This window comes from Protomyctophum parallelum, assembly GCF_964188405.1.
Source record: "Protomyctophum parallelum genome assembly, chromosome: 13".
Classification (NCBI taxonomy): domain Eukaryota; kingdom Metazoa; phylum Chordata; class Actinopteri; order Myctophiformes; family Myctophidae; genus Protomyctophum; species Protomyctophum parallelum.
In genome coordinates, this window is record NC_139708.1 from 40,638,649 (window position 1) to 40,662,813 (window position 24,165).

The 24,165-nt window shown below is 43.2% G+C and overlaps 1 protein-coding gene across 1 annotated transcript in view; it reads right to left on the reverse strand.

Annotated features, from left to right (window-relative positions):
• Positions 1–24,165, reverse strand: part of LOC310868875 (septin-9-like) — a 199,152-nt gene that overhangs the window by 159,200 nt on the left and 15,787 nt on the right. Inside the window, exon 2 of the mRNA XM_083779355.1 lies at positions 15,283–15,351. Coding sequence (XP_083635481.1) covers positions 15,283–15,351 — 69 coding nt within the window. The remainder of the gene's footprint in view (positions 1–15,282; positions 15,352–24,165) is intronic.

Genomic DNA, 24,165 nt, shown 5'->3' on the forward strand with positions numbered 1-24,165 from the left:
CGGATCGTGACAAATCATGACAATGAACACAATATTTTGGGCCGATCAAATCATTAGAAAGAAGAAAATAAAGGCAGGAGACAACACTATTTGTTTTGTTTTTCTTCTTATAAATTATTTGATCGGCCCAAAACATAGTGTTCATTGTCATGATTTGTCACGATCCGAGTTGGCTTTGTCCGCGGCGTAACCGTCTTTAAATAAATACTTTAAGAAAAGCCTATGGGCAAAATGCATTGCGATTCATTTCCTGGGCCCCTCGTCGTTCTGAAAGGGGGAGGGACTGCGACGCTCTATAGTGCCTACATGCACAATGAGCGCATTTGAATACACGCAAGCCATCCATGAGTGAGTGAGTGAGTGAGTGAGTTAGTTAGTTAAGTGAGTGAGTCATTGAGTGAGTCATTGACAATAAAAAAGAAGAAATCGCTGTTTTACGAGAGTCCAAAATAGATCGCTGCAGTATTTTATTGTAATCACAATATTAGTCTATAGAAAGTCTGGATTAGATCATGTTTAGCCAGTCGTTCAGCCGTTTGCAGACATCTATAGAGACAGCTGGTCAGGGCACTAAATATCAATGCAGGACGTCATTTAGACAAGTGTGACGTCTTTTATATAAGTGTAAAGCAGTGGATTACTTTTTTTTTTACACAGTGAGTACGGCATAATGTCTCTCTCTCTATGCGAGAGAGAGAGAGAGATTCTCGTGGAATCCGTGTGAACAGTAGTTATCATACCGACCGACACCTCACAGCTCTTTTTCCCCGTGTGTGTGAGCGACATGCATTGAGAACGAACACAGGGGACACAGTCCTGCCTCTGTGAGCCTGGGGGGAGAGAGAGAGAGAGACAGAGAGAGAGAGAGAGAGAGAGAGAGAGAGGCTCTTGAAATAATACGCTAAAGTACAAAGACAATAGTGGACGGAAGAGACAGCCATCTCTATTATCCACAACTGCACTTCCACCAAAATGTTTTTTAAGGCTCGACCAGTCCACCCGGACAGATTGTGGCTGGCCAGTGTGTGTGTGACTGTGTGTGTGTGTGTGTGTCTGTGTGTGTGTGTGTGTGTGTGTGTGTGTGTGTGTGTGTGGGTGTGCGTGTGTACGTGCGTGTGACAGGCACACAATGGACAGTTGGTACAGCGCAAGGCAGCAGTGCACGGTGCACTAAGTACTCGATCCACTCCAGTCTGTATACGTGAGTCAAAGTATAAATACTGTGTGAAGTAGTTCAAATATTACTCAACTAACTACAAGTGAAACTGCTCTGTCCAAAACCAAGTTAAATTGCTGGAGAACTTGCTTTAAATTAGAGATGTCCCGATATTCGGTATCGGAAAAGTATTAGTATCGGCCCATATGTGTCATATCGGGTCATATCGGTATCGGTGAATCGGGACATCCCTATACTATATGAACACATTCATACACACATTATGGACCCCTTCCTTCCAAACAATTTCAAATAAATAGTGAGTAAAAAAGTAAAAAGTGAGTTTTTTTTATTTTTTTATTTTATATAATAAAATTAATATATTCATGTTATTCATATTATTCAAAAAAATATATCTTTTTTTTTCAATTACTTGGGGGACCACTTGCAATATCACCACGGCCACCAGTGGGCCCCGCTCCACAGGTTGAAGGACACTGAGACAGAGGGAGGGACGACCCACAGATAGACTGACAGAGACACACTGAGAGGGCGTGAGAGGATCACAGATAATGGAGAGAGAGAGAGAGAGAGAGAGAGGGAGAGAGAGACAAAGTGGGACAGATAGTGCCTGTTATGACTATCAGTGAAAGCCTCGGCTGACCGACGCGTGTGTGACTGTGTGTGAGAGAGAGAGAGAGAGAGAGAGAGAGAGAGAGAGAGAGAGAGAGAGAGAGAGAGAGAGAGAGAGAGAGAGAGAGAGAGAGAGAGAGACGGCTCGGTGTCTAGGAGGTGTCTGTGGCAGCGCTCAGGAAACCGGGTTTGACCTTTTGACCTTTGCCCCCCCTCGTGCCTCGCCAGGGGAGCGGGGCAGAGGTCAAAAGTCAAGCTGGCCCAGCGTTTGAGCCCTGATAGAGAGATCACACACACCCAGAGCTGTCAGCAGGCATGTACACACACACACACACACACACTCACACACACAGCTGTCAGCATGCACGCAGACAGACAGACACGCACACACACACACACACACACACACACACACACACACACACACACACACACACACACACACACACACACACACACGCTGTGTCAACAGTGGCGCTGTGAGAAATCTTGAGAAGACGTGACAAATCTGGAATACTTTTGAAACAATTTGACAACGCAAACCGGTGTCCGTGGTCCACAAATTATTTTCAAATGGTGGTCCACCACAGAGAGGGTCCTTGGGATACATCACTGAGGATACGTCCCAGGGGATGACCTTGGGATACCTCACTGAGGATACGTCCCAGGTGATGACCTTGAGATACATCACTGAGGATACGTCCCAGGTGATGACCTTGAGATACATCACTGAGGATACGTCCCAGGTGATGACCTTGGGATACCTCACTGAGGATACGTCCCAGGTGATGACCTTGGGATACCTCATTGAGGATACGTCCCAGGTGCTGACCTTGGGATACATCACTGAGGATACGTCCCAGGTGATGACCTTGGGATACATCACTGAGGATACGTCCCAGGTGATGACCTTGAGATACCTCACTGAGGATACGTCCCAGGTGCATCTGTGCGATGTATTTTCATATAGTACAGAGTTTCCCAACCACCGGTCCACGGACCGGGACATGTGCCGCTGGTACGCGAGAAGGGAATCCCAAGTTTTCCCGTTGTATCAAATCCATTTGAAAACACGACTGAGAAGAACGAGAGGACATGCTTTAGACCTTGAGAACTAGTGTGCAGCGGAGTTGCCGTTGTGCATAGAGTGCGACGCTGCGACCCTCAATCACCCGGCCATTGGAATACAAATGCATGCCTTTCAGCCTTTGTATTGTTCGCTAGTCGTCTGGCAGGTATAATGTGTTTCTGCGCGGGGGGGACCTTAACAAGGATTTTCCAAACAGCAGATGAAAGGTTGACTCTGTCCGTTCGAATGAAAATACCAAGGGATTCGTCAGCGGACGTGTCACTGACTGTGATTTATAAATGGCTTCGAGTCTGTGTTACTTCCGTGTTGCATAGCACAACAGTGACATCACTGTCCAATCCTTGGTATCTTTACCGTGTGCTCAGCGGGCAGCAGCAGCGGATCATCAAGAGATCAACAGCTGCAGCCTCTATTTATTACGACCGCGCTAATGAAACAAAACACCACGCGGTGACGGTACCGGATTATTATTTCATGTCAAAACATTCAAGTATCAGAAGATGATGTTGCCCAGGTAAATTAATGGGTCACTCTGCATGTTTAACCCATTCTGACCTGAGATCAGATTAAAAAAAATGTCTATTTTTATCCTGACAGTTTCATTATTAACCCATTCTGACCTGAGATCAGATTAAAAAAAATGTCAGTCGTTCTTCGATTTTTCAAAAATAGCAGACCTACAAGCTCGTAGCGCGCCACTCGGTGGCGCGATATGAGCTTGTAGATCTGCTATTTTTCAATAGCTAAAGCATAATATGATGCCAACACCAAAATGGGTGCCCGTTCAAAATGGGTTAACTTTTCCACATGTCCAAAATCATTTCTGAGAAAGTATATATATATATTTTTAACATACTATCATTGCCGATATAACGCCATTTAGGTCAATGATATAACATTATGTTGTGATATAATAATAATAATATATCAGTGGGTAGCCTATTTTGTGTGTGTGTGTGTGTGTGTGCGTGCGTGCGTGCGTGCGTGCGTGTGCACATGCCTTACATTTCCTGGTGACCTCATAAATAACCTCGTTATCACTGACCACAGGATGGAGTTTGACTCAGCGCTACCAATCTACACCGTCATCACACGCGCACACACACACACACACACACACGCACGCATCCACGCGGGCATGCACGTGCACACACACACACACACACACACACACACACACACACACACACACACACACACACACTCACGCACGGATGATTCATGCTTTTGTGTCTGTCTGTATGTGTGTCAAAGTATTACATTTCCCTGGTCCTCAACAGACACGTACAGTAAAAGGATGTTGGATATGGTTTATCGATTACATTTTCCCATGCTTTACAGATTTATGGATTACAGAAGTTAAGCCTTTGCATCCAACTGTAAAGTCTTTACAGGTGTGTATGCAAAGGCTCAACTTCTGTCATTTAGACGCTATAGTCCCTCCTATGTCCAGCTTTGAGTTTGTGTAAACACAAACGTTGAAGACAAAAGGGACGCAGATTGTGATTGACAAAAGATGTAGTGTAATATCTTTGTATTTTTCCCCCCTGCTGCTTATTATATTTTGTTGTCTATGTAAATGTCTTCTGCTGTATATTTAGCTGTTTGTCTATTATGTAAAGGCGTTTGTAATGCAAATTTGAAAGGTGCTATATAAATAAAGTTGTATTAGTAAGAGTACAATATTTGACTCTGAGAGTGAGATGTAGTGGAGTAGAAGTAAAAGTATACAACATTGGAAATACTTCAGTAAAGTAAAACTACCAAACATTAATACTTAAGTACAGTACTTGAGTACACTGTGCGTGTGTGCGTGTGCGTGTGCGTGTGCGTGTGCGTGTGTGTGTGTGTGTGTGTGTGTGTGTGTGTGTGTGTGTGCGTGTGTTTGAGGAGAGAGAAATGCACACCCTGTGGGGACAGCATGTGTGTCAGGGGAGGTCTGCTGATAAGCTGTGCCTTATCCTCAGCCCTGAGCACTTCCCATAGACCTGTGTGTGTGTGTGTGTGTGTGTGTGTGTGTGTGTGTGTGTGTGTGTGTGTGTGTGTGTGTGTGTGTGTGTGTGTGTGTGTGTGTCTGTGTGTGTGTGTGTGTGTGTGTGTGTGTGTGTGTGTGTGCGTGCGTGCGTGCGTGCGTGCGTGCGTGCGTGTGTGTGTATGTGAACCTGTTAACCCCTACAGCACAGTGTACGTGATAACAACTCATCCAGATCTACTAGGCTATATTTTCATTACTTTAGGACAGCGATTTCAATTCTTTTCATATCAAGGTCCATTATTTATTGGGGCGTTTGAGCCACGGACCACCATTGGACAGGACGCACACGCAGTTTAGACACACCAACGGACCGACATGTGGAAACTGCGGTGGAACATGCGCTGCTCCGTGCTTGAGGTAAGGGTTAGGTTAGGGTTTAAAAATGACCAGCTCAACAAGATCTAATGACCAAAATAACTATTATCCCTTTGCTGGAAATAGTTACATAATGCACTTGGAACAGGAACTATAGAGAGGAGAAATGGAAGCGGTAGGTTTTCTTGTATATAATTTGGAATCTGTAGGTTCTCTTTTATATAACTTGACGTTTGTGTGCAACACTCTTGTGGGTTTGAGCTGACAGGCCCTTTTTTATCAATCAATAATATCAATCAAGGCCCAGGCCGTAGCGTAACGGTCTGGGCACCGGACTGGTAATCCAGTCGCAGTGTGCCGCGGGTTCGACTCCCGGACCCGACACGGCCTTTACTGCATGTCATCCCCCATCTCTCTCCCGTTTCCTGTCAGCCTACTGTCTGTCCCTTCAAAAATCAATAAAAGGCGAAAGCCGCAAAAAACATATCTTAAAAAAAATAAAAATAATAATAATATCAATCAATCAAGTCACCTTAATTCAAGTGATAGCTATATTTTAGGGAGATGTCATGTGATCTACCTGCACAGCCTTTGTGATCTACTGGTAGATCACGATCTACCTATCGGTCACCCCTGGTCCAAACTTAAGCCTGTACCCCCATGTGATGATATTTAGCCTGGTCCAAACTAAAGCCTGTACCCCCATGTGATGATATTTAGCCTGGTCCAAACTAAAGCCTGTACCCCCATGTGATGATATTTAGCCTGGTCCAAACTAAAGCCTGTACCCCCATGTGATGATATTTAGCCTGGTCCAAACTAAAGCCTGTACCCCCATGTGATGATATTTAGCCTGGTCCAAACTAAAGCCTGTACCCCCATGTGATGATATTTAGCCTGGTCCAAACTAAAGCCTGTACCCCCATGTGATGATATTTAGCCTGGTCCAAACTAAAGCCTGTACCCCCATGTGATGATATTTAGCCTTGCAGAACCAAAACGTACAATATGTTGTTATCGTTGGATAAGATGATGTCCACAATTCCATTCTGCAAGTTGGTACCATTAGGAGAGATAACAGGCAAACATCAAAATAACAATTATTTGTGTGTAGACTTTTTGTAAATGTTGCAGATGCTTAACGATCATTTAAGTCTAGCCAGCGTAAAATGAACATTTTCCAAAAATGAGCAGAAATAGCAGATCTGTAAGAATGTAGAGCTCTGCTATTTATAAGCTATTTTCGTTTTTTGTAACAGTACTTTCTTTGTAAGCTTAAGTTATTTGTCATATTTGCCCTGTGCAATTTGTGATTACGAAGCCTAAAAACAAACAAACAGAAATGAAAGTAGTGTGCAGATACAGTATGTTCCAATGTTCAACGTAATAATGTAAGTGTAGTGTGCAGATACAGTATGTTCCAATGTTCAGTGTAGTGTGCAGATATGTTCCAATGTTCAGTGTAGTGTGCAGATATGTTCCAATGTTCAGTGTAGTGTGCAGATATGTTCCAACGCCAAAAACACCATTCAGTCGTTAATCGCAATTATATTGTGTGACAGTTAATGGTCAACTTAAATGTGAAATAGAGGGTATGCGTGTGACATCATCATCATGCAGGAACGCCTGCTGAGTGACAAAAAACTACTTTCTGGCCTTGACAACCAATACATCCACACAGAAAAGTCCTATCTGATTGCATTAAACAACGTTAAACGACATTAAACTCACTTTACCACTCGGTTTTCCACTGGATTTCCCATTCACTTTATGCATGTGCAAACCCTCTATTGAGAAAGCTCTCTTTGTGTGTGTGTGTGTGTGTGTGTGTGTGTGTGTGTGTGTGTGTGTGTGTGTGTGTGTGTGTGTGTGTGTGTGTGTGTGTGCACGGGCCTGCCTGGCTTGTTTCGTATCAGCCGGTCTCATCGCCTGTCAGATTCCTGCTGCATGACTGAACATCCTGCAATGACACTCTGTGTGTGTGTGTGTGTGTGTGTGTGTGTGTGTGCGCGTGCGTGCGTGCATGCGTGCATGCGTGTGTGCGTGCGTGTGCGTGCTGATGCTGCAGAAGGCGTTTACTCTTCCCAGTGTGAGGAGATGCTTTAGTGGTGACACACGGTACAGAAATACTCAAGTACACACACACACACACACGCGCACGCGCGTGCGAACACACACGGACACACACATAATAATTAGCTCGTTGCCTGTTGTGTTCCCTATTTTATGCGAGGGGTAATTGACGGGTCGGCGGTCATTATGGAGAGATAAATCCCGACAGGATGATTAGACACCGAGTCGACGACGCGGAGCGGAGACGCCTCAGGCCGTCCGCACGCCGCAACACGAGGTCACCTCGGGGGAGAAAAGTGTCGATCAAACAGAAACAATTTTCGTTCACTACGAAAACATTCTCGAGAGCAATGTTTAGTTAAATGACATGGTGTGTTTGATTACATCATGGCTGTCTTGTCATGTTGGATACGGCATAACATTCAAGCAGTGCAGCCAGGTGCTCTGAGGCTTTGATTAGGCGGCGGTCTGTATATACTGTATGTCAACGTTTTAACCCATTCTGACCTGAGATCAGATTCTAAAAGTGTCTTCGATTTTTCAAAAATAGCAGACCTACAAGCTCGTATCGCGCCACTCGGTGGCGCGATATGAGCTTGTAGATCTGCTATTTTTAAATAGCTAAAGCATAACATGATGCTAACACCAAAATGGGTGCCCGGTCAGAATGGGTTAAAACAGATCTTCTGCTACTTTTGATACTTTTGACACTTGTGTGAGATGTGATGTGTGATCAAGTAGGTATTCATTTAATTCATTCATAGATGACGTCTTATGTTGTCACCTAGTGCCCTAAACCAGTGGTTCCCAAAGTGGGTCCATTTGACGGGTCCATTTGGTTCCATCTGTACACTCTCTGAGTTAAATTAAGTTTGATATTACAAGAGCCACGGATTGTGTGGCCTTGGTCTTGCCCTAATGGGTCTGATCGAGGGTAGCTACTGGGACGTAAGTCTGGACTTGATCACCCCGGCTGGGTCACCCGAGTGAGGGGTATGATGTTCGAGAAACCCGAAACCCGATGACCTTGGGATACATCACTGAGGATACGTCCCAGGTGATGACCTCGGGATACATCACTGAGGATACGTCCCAGGTGATGACCTTGGGATACATCACTGAGGATACGTCCCAGGTGATGACCTCGGGATACATCACTGAGGATACGTCCCAGGTGATGACCTCGGGATACATCACTGAGGATACGTCCCAGGTGATGACCTCGGGATACATCACTGAGGATACGTCCCAGGTGATGACCTCGGGATACATCACTGAGGATACGTCCCAGGTGATGACCTCGGGATACATCACTGAGGATACGTCCCAGGTGATGACCTCGGGATACATCACTGAGGATACGTCCCAGGTGATGACCTCGGGATACATCACTGAGGATACATCCCAGGTGATGACCTCGGGATACATCACTGAGGATACGTCCCAGGTGATGACCTCAGGATACATCACTGAGGATACGTCCCAGGTGATGACCTCAGGATACATCACTGAGGATACGTCCCAGGTGATGACCTCAGGATACATCACTGAGGATACGTCCCAGGTGATGACCTCGGGATACATCACTGAGGATACATCCCAGGTGATGACCTCGGGATACATCACTGAGGATACGTCCCAGGTGATGACCTCAGGATACATCACTGAGGATACGTCCCAGGTGATGACCTCAGGATACATCACTGAGGATACGTCCCAGGTGATGACCTCAGGATACATCACTGAGGATACGTCCCAGGTGATGACCTCAGGATACATCACTGATGATACGTCCCAGGTGATGACCTCGGGATACATCACTGAGGATACGTCCCAGGTGATGACCTCGGGATACATCACTGAGGATACGTCCCAGGTGATGACCTTGGGATACCTCACTGAGGATACGTCCCAGGTGATGACCTTGGGATACCTCACTGAGGATACGTCCCAGGTGATGACCTTGGGATACATCACTGAGGATACGTCCCAGGTGATGACCTTGGGATACATCACTGAGGATACGTCCCAGGTGCATCCATGCCATGTTTTTGAGTTATAGTATTGGGGTCCCAGAGATAGAAATAGGGGGCCGTAGTCTAATTCAGGTCAAACCGGGGGGCCCTAGAGCCGTAACAATCTTCTTAATTTTTTTTAATGATTTATACTTTATTCATTTTCTTGTTTTTTTATGTAAAGACATTGACACAGACCCAATTCCAGACATCGAGTTCTCCAAGTGTCTTGGCATGTATTTTCAAATGGGCGGTCCGCAGGCTAATGAGTATCATTTTGGGGGGTCCCTGAAGTGAAACAAAATATTTACTTCATAAGTGCTCTAAACGAACACTAAAGTCCACAGACTTGGCTGACTATGAAGTGCTCTCTAAAGTACTATATCCTCAAAGTCCATAGACTTGGCTGGCAAACGATTCAAATATCCCATAGACTTGGATGCCTTATGACATGACTTTCAAAAGCCAAGCATTCCTCAAAAACACAAAGGGTTCGAATATTGATATGAGAGGTCTGTGCCCGACAGCACAAGGATATACATTTAAAAGTGTTAAAGTTGTGTATCAAAGTGCACACAGTCTCCACAACCACAACCACAACAACATAAGTGTGGATGTTCACATAATTATCGTCATGAAGTTATAGTGCTTGATGTGGGTTTAGCATTTTGGCCTCCAGTATACTCCACTCCCTGTCTGGACGTGTTGGAGGTTTTGATTTGATTCGGACCGGTGCCTTTTGATCTCGTTTGTTTTGATACTCTGGGTTAAGGGGGATTTTCGGGGCAACTCTCCTCTCCGCCTGCCTGCCTGGTTGGCAGGTTGGCTTTGATTGGGACTGATGTGTCGGTACGACTGCGTGGCTTTCCAGTAAAGACTTGCCTTTCTCTAACTTCACACCTTGCTGTCCTCCTGAATCCTCCCTCTGTGCTCGTGTCTCTGATCTGAGTCTGAACATCCATCCATACATCCATCTTCAACCGCTTATCCGTAGTCAGGTCGCGGGGGGCAGCAGCTCCACCAGAGTGCTCCAGACTTCCCTCTCCAGAGCAACATTAGTGACTTCCTCCTGGGGGATTCCGAGACGTTCCAAGGCCAGTGAGTCGATGTGTTTCCTCCAACTGCGCCTTGGTCTGCCCCTGGGTCTCCTCCCAGTGGGACGTGGCTCGAGGACCTCCCTAGGGAGACGCCCGAGAGGCATCCTAACCAGATGCCCGAATCACCTAAGCTGGCTCCTTGCCTCCTTTCCAGGCGAAGGAGCAGCGGTTCTACTCTGAGTCTCTCTCGTGTGACTGAACTTCTCACCCTATCTCTAAGGGAGATGCCAGCCACCTGTCGAAGAAAACTCATTTCGGCCGCTTGTATTCTTTCAGTCATGACCCACACTTCATGACCAGTAGGAACGAAGATTGCTCGGTAGACAGAGAGCTTTGCCTTCTAGCTCAACCCAGATGGGTGGCAGTGACACTGGAGTGTTTAAATCTGAAAAGAGTCACACAAACCCATGCGTTGCGCACACACACGTTTGTATTAGTATACTCGCGAGGACATCAACATGAATGACCATGAAACTCCGTCCAACCGTTTGGACCCAAGGAGTGGCATGGTGACCCTTTGGACCCAAGGAGTGGCATGGTGACCCTTTGGACCCAAGGAGTGGCATGGTGACCCTTTGGTGTGATTAGGGCTTAAGGCTATATTAGAAAAGCATGTGATATCCGATAATGTTGTTGCATACCACGCAATAACGATATGATTGACATACAAAAGAATAAAATACAATAAACATCCAGTATATAGTTTAATGTCTTCTTGCTTCAGGTTAAGTTTAGCAAACAAAACACATATTAACCCACTAATGGCCAAGTTGCCAACCTTAATAACATCTTATTGTGCCTTAGGCCAGCTTTGGCTGACTTTTTGAATGACAATAGAATAATGTGCGATATGACCACAATGTCACGAAATATCTCATTTTAAAGCTGCACATCTCTAGTTTACACCGAAAAACTAAATATGTTCCTAGCATGTTCCTTCGTTTACTTATAAGCACTTTAGTACACCTTGGTTTGACTTATCACTGAAACCAAGGTCTACTAAAAAGCTTATAAGTAAACGATGGAACAAGCTATAATCATAATTATTTTTTCATTGTAAAGTAGTGACTTGGAGCTATAAAATGAGACATTTCGTGACATTGTGGTCATATCTCACATTTTTCGATTGCCATTCAAAAAGTCGCCAAATCTGGCCAATGCTGGCCAATGCCCCATTTCTTAATTCGTCATTTTAATGCAATAAGAGGGATCAGCGATCTAAATACAATACATTAAGTTTTACTTTCGATTTCAAAGTAATACCCAAAAGTTCCACTTGATGGCAGGAACGTTCCATTATTCTGATTTTGACAAAAGTGTTAAATCTGGCTAAATCACTTCCTGTCAAACGAGGTAAACAAAGGAAGCTAATTTGACCCCTAGCTTATAGCTTGTCCGTCCGGATTGCTAAACTAACATTAGCTTTGTCATAACTTAGTCAGATTAAGCTTAAAAACGGCCAGGAACATCCCAAAATATCACATTTTTTGCCGCGGATCACATAGAGACGGCGCGCGTGCACGATAGTGCACGATCGCGCGGGTTTCGGCCGGTTTTTGGTAGATTACATCAAAATAATTTAAAAAATGTCAAACAATTGCAATATTTTGTTATAAAAAGACGTACTGACAGGGCAGTACGTCTACTACGCAGATAACGTCATTGGCTTGGAGGGATTTGTTGATTTACTACGTCAATTAACATGGCAGTCTATGGGCTTGACGTAGCCTTGGCCATCAAGGAGTTAATCCACTATGAAAAACAAATATCTAGCGGCCTAACAAAAGGATTCTGAACATGGTGGGCCCTATTGTAAACAAGTGTAATACTTTATAGAGTTGTCCACAGTTAACAGTTTTGTTTTGAGTTGTGCTTGAAATGTACTGTAATTCTCCAATCTGTTAATACATTTCATCAATCAATCAACTCATTATTGCACATAGCCTAAATGCAATAATAATATCAGGCCTGCTGACATTCAGGATTTGGGGAAAATCCAGTATATAGTTTGAATGTCTTCTTGCTTCAGGTTACGTTTAGCAAACTAACGTCTATCTATCTATATCTAGCCTGAACAAAGGCAATATAATGCCTCTGAACTTTGACTTTTAGTTGCATTATTGCACACATGCCTATGAATGCAATAATAATATCAGACCAGCTGCCATTCAGGATGGAAAATAAAACCGTCCTTTTGGATTTGGGGAGCAGTATACATAAACAGAAAACATTCAGTTGAGAGAGTAGGAGGATGAGGAGGAGGAGGAGGAGGAGCTGTGCTCAACGTGATTTATAACTTGGATCTCCACTCCACAGTGCTTTGCCGACAGGATTGCTCAATTGGCAAATAGACATAATATTATGGCAGTTATTTACCTTGATGAACGGCTCTTGATACAGTATGTACAGTACACCTCGCATGATGATACCTCAATGAAGGTATACAGATATATTCCTTATGTCTTTTCATCCCACAATTTTGCAACCCATTTTTTTCACCCAGTGACAATTATCTAATGTAATCCTGGGCGCTACAACACTTCCTCTGCCAACCTGAGGAGAGCAACAGACTCACCTCATGCTTCCTTCTATGCATGAGGAGTCCAAGCCGCTTCTTTTCACTTGAAAGGGGAGATTTCCCCCCCCCGGCCGGACGTAGCGCGTGGAAGGAACACGTTATTCCAGCCAGTTCCTTTCCCCTCCATCAGCGACATTCAATATATCTTGCATATTGCAGGTAGCTGCTGCAACGCAATGCCAGTTTGTAGATCGTCAATTCTCCGGTGTGCGTCAACACACCTGCACGCATCCAGCCATAAATCAGACATAACTCTAACCTCTAAAGCACCAAACAACCATGTTTCTCTTGTAAGGACAGGGAACATATTCCTCAATAATGTGTGTATTTCTCAAATTATTACTATACTTGCGGGGACGATAAGGCCCTACCATTATAGTCATATAAGCAGTAAGCACACACGCACACACGCACGAACACGCACGCGCGCGCACACACACACACACACACACACACACACACACACACACACACACACACACACATCACACACTGTACATAAACACAGAGCCCAGACATGGAGGACGTACTGTATAGTCATTCACAAACACGCACGGCTCAGTGTACACAGAAACACCGCCGCTCTCTCATTTAATTCTGTCAAAAACACACACACACACACACACACACACATGCCTCCATTTCTCTTCCCCTGTCATTATATCTGTGTGTGCGTGTGTGTGTGTGTGTGTGTGTGTGTGTGTGTGTGTGTGTGTGTGTGTGTGTGTGTGTGTGTGTGTGTGTGTGTGTGTGTGTGTGTGTGTGTGTGTGTGTGTGTGTCATCTGTTATCAGCTGTTATCTGCACAGCACAGGAAACGTCTCTGGCCTGGCCATGATTGGAGGTCAGTGACTCATGCCTTACGTAACACCTCTACAGGTACGGCGTACAGAGGTTCATTCAACCCAACCCCGGAGGCTGATTCTACAAAACGTCTTCTAAATCTACGATCAGTGGTGCTCAGACAGACCTTTTCAGGTCAAGAACCACTCAAATTATATTGTATCTGGTCGCCGACCCGCATCGCAAAATATAGCCTCGGCCCCAGCCTTACTCATCTGCCAAGAAGAGAAAAGCCCATCACAACACTTGTTTCATTCACGGAGAATGTAAACTGATTTGTAAAGCGTCAACGTCATTTCCTTGAGCGGTACTTCCGCCAAAATAATGGTTGAAAGTGGTTAAATGCTAATGGTCACAGATAATGGTTAAAAGTGGTTAAATGCTAATGGGTACATAATGGTTAAAAGTGGTTAAATGCTAATGGACACACATAATGGTTAAAAGTAGTTAAATGCTAATGGACACACATAATGGTTAAAAGTAGTTAAATGCTAATGGTCACAGATAATGGTTAAAAGTGGTTAAATGCTAATGGGTACATAATGGTTAAAAGTGGTTAAATGCTAATGGACACATAATGGTTAAAAGTGGTTAAATGCTAATGGACACATAATGGTTAAAAGTGGTTAAATGCTAATAGCCACATAATGGTTAAAAGTGGTTAAATGCTAATAGGAACAGATAATGGTTAAAAGTGGTTAAATGCTAATGGATACATAATGGTTAAAAGTGGTTAAATGCTAATAGCCACATAATGGTTAAAAGTGGTTAAATGCTAATAGGAACAGATAATGGTTAAAAGTGGTTAAATGCTAATGGATACATAATGGTTAAAAGTGGTTAAATGCTAATAGCCACATAATGGTTAAAAGTGGTTAAATGCTAATAGGAACAGATAATGGTTAAAAGTGGTTAAATGCTAATGGATACATAATGGTTAAAAGTGGTTAAATGCTAATAGCCACATAATGGTTAAAAGTGGTTAAATGCTAATAGGAACAGATAATGGTTAAAAGTGGTTAAATGCTAATGGGTACATAATGGTTAAAAGTGGTTAAATGCTAATGAAAACAGATAATGGTTAAAAGTGGTTAAATGCTAATGGACACATAATGGTTAAAAGTGGTTAAATGCTAATGGACACACATAATGGTTAAAAGTGGTTAAATGCTAATGGACACATAATGGTTAAAAGTGGTTAAATGCTAATGGATACATAATGGTTAAAAGTGGTTAAATGCTAATGGACACATAATGGTTAAAAGTGGTTAAATGCTAATGGTCACAGATGGACAGGACAGGCTTCATCACACAAGCCTCGTCCTGCACGATACTACACAGTAATGGATGGATGGTAGGCGGAGAGATGGAGTGTACAGGTACTTATGGAGGGATGGAGTGTACAGGTACGTATGGATGGATGTATGGATGGATGTACAGGTACTTACTAGGACTGGTGACACTAGAAGCCTCTCTCTCTGCTCTCCTCAGACGCCCACTGGTGGACCTGGCTATACCTGGAGAGAGAGAGAGAGAGAGAGAGAGAGAGAGAGAGAGAGAGAGAGAGAGAGAGAGAATAGCATTAACACCTGCTTGGCTAAACCTAGTAAGTAGAATGCAGTGCCTCAAAGACAAACAATACAATTTGCAATTTAGGCATTCAGCAGACGCTCTTAATCCGACTTGCATTAAGCAAGAACAGATAGAAAGCATGGCGATACATCACATACATAAAATACAATGCTATCTAAGTCTACAAAAAGTGCTATCTATGTTACATAAGTTGATAGTAATAAGTTGTTAGATGTCACATGTATACAGGTGTAAAGAAGCGGTTGAATACATCTTTTGCTGTTTTCAGAAGGGGATCATTCGAAGAAAGAAAGAGATCCCACACATCACACTGTCTGGAACTTTATTTAACTTAATTTAGCGCTAATATCCGAAAATAATCTATAATAGATTGTATATTGAAAAGAAACACCAATATGTGATGCCAGGTCGATAATGACTTGGCATCTGTCTACATAACATGCTATCTAAATTACATTTCAAAAGTTGTGTATAGCAGTGGCTCTCAGTCTCAGCCCGATGGCCTCAAAAGTCTAATATCTCTCCCAGTCTATAGGGATATCCCTTTGGTCTAGTGGTTAAGATGTTGGACTTTCACGCTGGAAACCTGAGTTCGAATCCCGGGCGTTACATTTGCATAAGAGTGCTAAACGGGCCGAGGAGGAGTCTGAAAAGGTCAGTCTTCACTGACTATGGCAGAAGATTAGGAGTGAGTCTGAAGTTGTAACTGCAACAGAGAGTGTGTGTGTGTGTGTGTGTGTGTGTGTGTGTGTGTGTGTGTGTGTGTGTGTGTGTGTGTGTGTGTGTGTGTGTGTGTGTGTGTGTGTGTGTGTGTGTGGCTTTGTGGTCAGCACTGCAGTATTAATTTCTAGAAGGGGTCAACTTACTCACTGACCACAAGATGGACTCACTGCATCAGGAACAACACACAGAGAATCAGTGACATTAAGAGAGAACGAAAATAAGTTTGTGTGTGTGCGAGACAACGTGACTTTGTCACTTCATTCACATAAGAGAGGAGACAGACAGACAGACAGACAGACAGAGATATGAATCAGCCCTAGATGTTAACTCCACCTACAATACTATATAAACTGCCTGCTACTGCTTACTATGTAGGCATTTAGCAGACAAGAGTGAGATCAGAATTGGCTACTATAGTCACACAAAGTAGAGTGCAAAGAAAAGAGTGCCTTTATTAGACTTATAGAATGTAGTTTAGCCTTGGAGCAAAGCTGACGTTTTGGCCTAAGGGTGGCGCCAGAGGGGTCTGGGGTCACTCAAATGTTACGTGTTTATCCTCCGAATAGGAATGAATATTCATGACTGAATGAATGAATGAATGAACGAATGAATGCATTTTGTAAAACATATTTTTTTATATTACTCCTCCATATTTGTACAAAAATCCCACAAATTGTTACACACTATCTCTATAGTCATGTGTTCAAGACGGATCTGTCCAATATTTCATAGTCCATCCTAATTGGGTAACATTGGCTTTCAAAGTTTGCAGGATTGGCCCGTTTTGAACAAAAAGCCTCAAATCATGAACGCAGCATGCAATGTACGTGAAATCTTTCACAGACTTTCCTACTAGGCTGAGGAATATATCCCACCCTTTTCACATTGTCCTATTATAGCGCCACCAGGAGGCCAAAATCTAACCTGCCCTGGTGGAGACCTGTGCCCGAGGGGCACTTTTTCTAGTTATTTTTCTGGCCATCTACTACAAATAGGCTACTATTAACATTGATTGAGTGACTGCAGTGGTTTCTTCCAGCTGTGAAATGTCCCTTTAACCCATTTTGGACTGAGGTTGATTAAAAACAATGTTTCTATGTCAGTGGTGCTCAACCTTTTTCATGTCAAGGACTCCCAGAATGATCTGCATTTGGCCGCGGGAATCAAAGATCTGAGTTAAAAACGTTCGCTCTGAAAGAATATATATTCAAAGATTTGCACCACATTTTCACGATTTTTCAAAAATAGCAGACCTACAAGATCATGAGCTTGTAGATCTGCTATTTTTCAACAGCTAAAGTATAACATAATGCTTAAAACACCAAAAGGGGTTCCCGCCCCAAAGCGGGTTAAGGGTGGCGCTATAGAGGAAAGGCCACAGTGACGCGGTGCACCAATCCAGACGTCACCAGTTTAATCCAGTTTAATCAGTTCAATAGTTACTATACTGAGCCACATTTAAAGGTATATTCAGTGATTTCACTAAAAAAACCTTAGGTTTCGTTTTTGGCTGTGGGACCCAGCCTTTCGTCCAATCAGGATAGAGAGTCAAAAACGAAACCTAAGGTTTTTTGACCCCCAGGGGTTAACTGGGGACAGGGAGGAACTCCTCATATGGCCAGCACACTCTATAGTAGGGAGGATTATCACAACTAAACAAAAAAATAAGTGATATTTGAATTAAGTGAAATCACTGAATATACCTTTAAGGACATTAAAAGGGTACAGAGAGACTTAGTTATTTGCACATCACTGTTTGCCTTTCAACGTGTCACTGTCCTCCGTTTCATTTGACTTGACCCAGAACAGATATTCTCTCTCCATGTCCGAGCCAGCCAGTACAATCCAACCTCATTTAGTTTATATATATATACAGCACATTTAATAACAAACAGAGTGCAAACCACAGCCAGAATGAAGTAGTCCTGACCTCCGTACTGTGTTGTTTCCTGGCCATAGAAGTGATTCTGGGTTCTGGGTTCCCCGGGTCTAACATGGACGTAAAATTAAGCCTCTAATTCCTTGCACTGTAAGTCGCCATATTTCTAGATCCGTTTGGGGCCAGCTGGCCATTAGCCTCGGTACCAGGCTTTCATTTTTGTTGGTGCAAAAATGTAAAGCCTGGAGGAACGCATTGGCCGCTCTGGTCTAAAAGTGGGAGTCAACCCTTCCGGGTGGGCGTCGCTCCAAATGATGTGACGTAGCGCTGCACTAGGGGGGAGAGGAGGGGCCAGGGGTGACGGACAGATCGATGAGATCCAATCAGGGCGCGCGCAAATCTGAGCCGCGACCCGCCCCACTAGACCAGAAACCTAACACGTTAGCTCAGGCTAGCTGGCCATTGGCTGGCTCCGTTTGGGCCCAGCTGGCCATTGGCTGGCCCAGACAACGAGCCCTTACTCTTCGTTGGTTTTTATTTTGACTGAACGGGGGGTGGCTCCCGTTCATAGACTGTACTTCAGGTGTGTCATCAGGTGAATGTTGTGTTGCGGACGTTCACTTGTAACAGAGTGTTTCTACACTGCAGTGTTGTTTTTGGCAGAATTTCTTTATTTTAGTTTTAGTCATTAGTCTCTTGAATAGTTTTAATTTAGTTTCATGCATTTTGGCGGGCCTTGATGCCATCGTAATGACTGATTTTTCACTTGCTGAAAATAGCCTACAAGCTCACAACGCGACTCGTTGTGAGCTTGTAGATCTGCTATTTTCAGCATGCAACCAAGTGCAGAATGACTTATACTGACTAACATTTTAGTCTAGTTTTTATTTGTTGACGAAATTGTCAGTATATTTAGTCTTAGTCATCATAGCTTATTAGTTTTCATTTAATTTCCATTTAGTTTTCGTTAGTGGAAAAAGGTAGTCGACGAACATTTTTCGTCTTAGTTTTAGTCGACGAAATCAACACTGCTGTATTGAAGTATTGATACAGCAGGTTGCAGGTCCTCGAAATGACACAAATACATGTGCGGGGAGGAACTAACTAATCCTAGCCTGATTGTCAGACTCTGAGCGAGTGGGCGGGGTCTATGGGCTGGAAACCAGGCTAAACTAATCCCCCATTAGCACTTACCCTTAGATAGCACTTTTTCTTAGACTTAGATAGCATTTGATACAGAATTATAGCATGTTATGTAGAGTAGACAACACTAGAATTGAATTGTACATAGCACTTCATAGTACATAAGTTGCAGCATAGTATAGTATATGTATAGTTTGTGTGTGTGTGTGTGTGTGTGTGTGTGTGTGTGTGTGTGTGTGTGTGTGTGTGTGTGTGTGTGTGTGTGTGTGTGTGTGTGTGTGTGTGTGTGTGTGTGTGTGTGTGTGTGTGTGTGTGTGTGTGTGTGTGTGTGTGCGCGCGTGCGTGCGTGCGTGCGTGTAGTACAGTATATGGAAAAGGAGTTAACATGATGGATGGTTGCCAGGTCTGTCACCCCTGGGCAGCCAAAGCGAGCATGTCTGAGCCTCTACGGTAGGATATATAATAAAAGCATAATAAAAACAGTGAAATAAGGACAAAGAGAGTTGGAACATAAAATGTCCATGCAGTAAATCAGCTGTGTCTTTTTCACACACCGTTAATCATGGTTAATGAGTGGCAGGCGTTATAAGAACAAAAACAGAACAACAAAGCTATAGCGTTGATAAGGTGACTGAGCAGTGGGTTAGGGTTAGGGTTAGGGTTAGCGTTGATAAGGTGACTGAGCAGTGGGTTAGGGTTAGCGTTGATAAGGTGACTGAGCAGTGGGTTAGGGTTAGCGTTGATAAGGTGACTGAGCAGTGGTTTAGGGTTAGCGTTGATAAGGTGACTGAGCAGTGGTTTAGGGTTAGGGTTGATACGGTGACTGAGCAGTGGGTTAGGGTTAGGGTTGATAAGGTGACTGAGCAGTGGGTTAGGGTTAGGGTTGATAAGGTGACTGAGCAGTGGGTTAGGGTTAGGGTTGATAAGGTGACTGAGCAGTGGTACGCCTGCCAAGTACTCCAGTAAGCCTACATGTACAGTAACTACAGTATAGCCTACATGTACAGTAACTACAGTATAGCCTACATGTACAGTAACTACAGTATAGCCTACATGTACAGTAAGTATAGCCTACATGTACAGTAACTACAGTATAGCCTACATGTACAGTAAGTATAGCCTACATGTACAGTAAGTATAGCCTACATGTACAGTAAGTAGCCTACATGTACAGTAAGTATAGCCTACATGTACAGTAAGTATAGCCTACATGTACAGTAAGTATAGCCTACATGTACAGTAAGTATAGCCTACATGTACAGTAACTACAGTATAGCCTACATGTACAGTAAGTAGCCTACATGTACAGTAAGTATAGCCTACATGTACAGTAAGTAGCCTACATGTACAGTAAGTAGCCTACATGTACAGTAAGTAGCCTACATGTACAGTAAGTAGCCTACATGTACAGTAAGTAGACTACATGTACAGTAGGTATAGCCTACATGTACAGTAAGTAGCCTACATGTACAGTAAGTAGCCTACATGTACAGTAAGTAGCCTACATGTACAGTAGGTATAGCCTACATGTACAGTAAGTAGCCTACATGTACAGTAAGTAGCCTACATGTAGAGTAAGTATAGCCTACATGTACAGTAAGTAGCCTACATGTACAGTAAGTATAGCCTACATGTACAGTAAGTATAGCCTACATGTACAGTAAGTAGCCTACATGTACAGTAAGTATAGCCTACATGTACAGTAAGTAGCCTACATGTACAGTAAGTAGCCTACATGTACAGTAATAGCCTACATGTACAGTAAGTCTAGCCTACATGTACAGTAATAGCCTACATGTACAGTAAGTAGCCTACATGTACTTTGAGTAGATTCACTCAGTTAGTGTTTGGCAGCAGAGTGATATGATTCAACGTTTCCACTGACTGGTAGATGAGAGGTTAGGACGAGGGAGAGAGAGAGAGAGAGAGAGAGATAATTAGACAGAGAGAGAGAGAGAGAGAGAGAGAGAGAGAGAGAGAGAGAATTAGAGATAGAGAGAATTAGAGAGAGAGAGAGAGAGAGAGAGAGAGAGAGAGAGAGAGAGAGAGAGAGAGAGATAAAGAGAGAGAGAGAATTATAGAATTAGACAGAGAGAGAGAGAGAGAGAGAGAGAGAGAGAGAGAGATAGAGAGAGAGAGAAGGTAAATAACACATGACAAACACTTTGGCACAATGCTGCTATATGGAAACTGAACGCGCCGCTAACAAAAGATGAACTCCCTGTGTTATTGGAAAAGAGAGAAGAAAAATGGTGTGTGTGTGTGTGTGTGTGTGTGTGTGTGTGTGTGTGTGTGTGTGTGTGTGTCTGTATGTGTGTGTGCGTGTCCCCAAACAAGAGCGAACAAGTGAGTGTTGTCAAAGGTTCTGCACAACACACGCACACGCACACGCACACACACACACACACACACACACACACACACACACACACACACACACACACACACACACACACACACTGTGGTAGTTCAGAAACATCGTTTTTTTCATCGCACTCTTTTCTTTTTTAAACAAGATTTTGAAAAAATATATATATTTAGATTTTAGATTTGTATTATCGTGACAATGATGGCTTCCATTATCGCATTGCAACTTTTCAGGAATAGAAAGCCTGCAGCCTGCAACTTTCTATTAGCTTGGATTCCCCATCGATGATGTCACTGGTGGACGGGTTTCTGAACTGCAGACATCCCCCCTATGAGACATTAAAGAAAATGGTGGTATTTTTTATCATGAACATTATTGTGGAAAAGCGGTGGTCCCTAAATTCATGAAAAGTTTTGCTCTTTTGTTTAAATGTTTTGAAATAACGGTAATGATTAAAAAGCAAATTGGGGTAACAAAATAACCCTAACGTGTCTGTGACCCACGAATGGATCCCGACCCATAGTTTGTGAACCAATTGTGACAGTTTCAAACCGAGTCATTGATTTATTTTATTTTATTTTATCATGTCATATAAAACCAATCATAGCTTCAAATTGACATATTGGTTGTTCCGTTTGACCCACCAGTTTTGGAGATTTATATGTCTTGCAGAAAACAGGCTTGAAAGGTTCACTTCTGTGGACTCTAACATTACACCTATACCTACATGTTTAAGCATTTATCTCATATTTACATGTCGATTTCAGCTCTGACATTTATTTCAGACAAGCCCTAGTAAAATGTGAAGAGTCTGCCTGTGCTATTAACTCATTTTGGAATTAAAAAAAGACAGATTTTCTAATCTAAACTTTTAAACAGTTAGTCTTGCCGCCATGACTGTAGACCTCATCCATCCATCATAATAATAATAATAATAAAACTTTATTTGTATAGCACCTTTCATGACATGAAATGCAGCTCAAAGTGCTTTACAGAACAATGGAGAATAAAAGAAAAGCAAGGCAACGACATTAAAAAACAAGCAGTAATGCAATACAATGAGGACATGAATAACAAAAAAAATAATAAATAAAAAATAAAAGATCAATTAAAGCAATGTTGTAGAAGTGGGTCTTGAGCTGAGCTTTAAAAATGTCTACAGAGGCTGCCTGACGAAGGTACAGTGGGAGCTTGTTCCATGCCGAGGGCCCGTAGAAGCAAAAAGCTGCTTCCCCGTATTTAGTTGCCATTTTTTTTTAGGCAAAGCGAGCAGGCCAGCAGTGGAAGACCTTAGAGACATATTTAGGCAGGCAGTCATGTAGGTAGGAAGGTGCGAGACCATTGAGAGCTTTATAGACAAGTAAAATAATTTTAAAATCAATCCTAAAAACAACCGGAAGCCAGTATGTTCTCTCATCTTAGTTCTAGTTAAAACTCTGGCTGCTGCATTTTGGACAAGTTGTAATCTGTCAGTTGTTTTCTTAGGCAGTCCTGAAAAAAGTGCATTGCAGTAATCAAGCCGAGAAAAAACAAAGGCGTGGATTAGCGTTTTTGCATCGTCCAAGGACACATAGGCTCTGATTCGTGCAATATTTCTAAGGTGAAAAAAGGCAATCTTGGTAACATGATTAATGTGTGAATTAAAATTCAATTCAGAATCAATAATAACCCCCAGGTTCTTTACTGTACTGTTACTTTCTACAGTCAGGTTGCCAAGTCTGCTTAATATTGATTATTTCTGTTCACTAGAACCGATCATAGAGCATCATCGCTGCTCGTACAGACAGGCGTCGCTACAAATCTCCTGACTTCCACCTGTCTGTTTGTAGCTTCCAGGCGATATGTGATCTCTGCTTCACTCGTGTTCTCAACTCCATGTCATGTATACCACACACAGGTCATTAAAAAGAAGAAGAATGGAGTCATTGTCTGCACTAATAGTACGTTATTAACATTTCAGAAGATTTTTAACAAACGGTGTCGTGCGTTGGGTGCACGCGTGCATGGCGTGCGTGTGTGAGTACACTTGTATTTGATCAGTCCTTTCCACTGCCCGCCAGGATTAATTAATCTACAGTATATCTATCACGCTTTCAACCCGTATTTTGAAGAGCCAAATATCCGTACGATGACATAATACGGTGTGTGGTGTCTTGTCCGGTTGTTGTTCTCTCGCTCGGTGCAGAGATAACCCGACCGCGAGTATCACAGCGCCTCCTGCTGTCGGCCGTTGAAAGAAAACGTTTGTTTTCACCAGAAACGACTTTCTTTGCGCCGATTTGGAGATACAGGCCTTTGAAAGCAGCACATAGAGTGCGAGCGGATGCGCGCACATCTTCAGAATGGCCACAGCCACTGTCCCACTTTACATGGATTAAAGAATATAAAGCCTAGTTAATCTACGCTTTCTACACTTCTGGAAGGCCCCGTGTTAAATCTCTACTAAAGTGCCCACTTTTTCGTCCTGGCTTTCGATGCTGCCCGACCATGTACAGTACATGTACAGTATACCTCACTATGTACATGTATACCTTGATGCTGTATAATATGCACTTATGGGTGTGGGAGTGGGGCAACCACTCCTATAGACATCTGTGTGTGGCTGTGCCCCTGTGACACAGACAC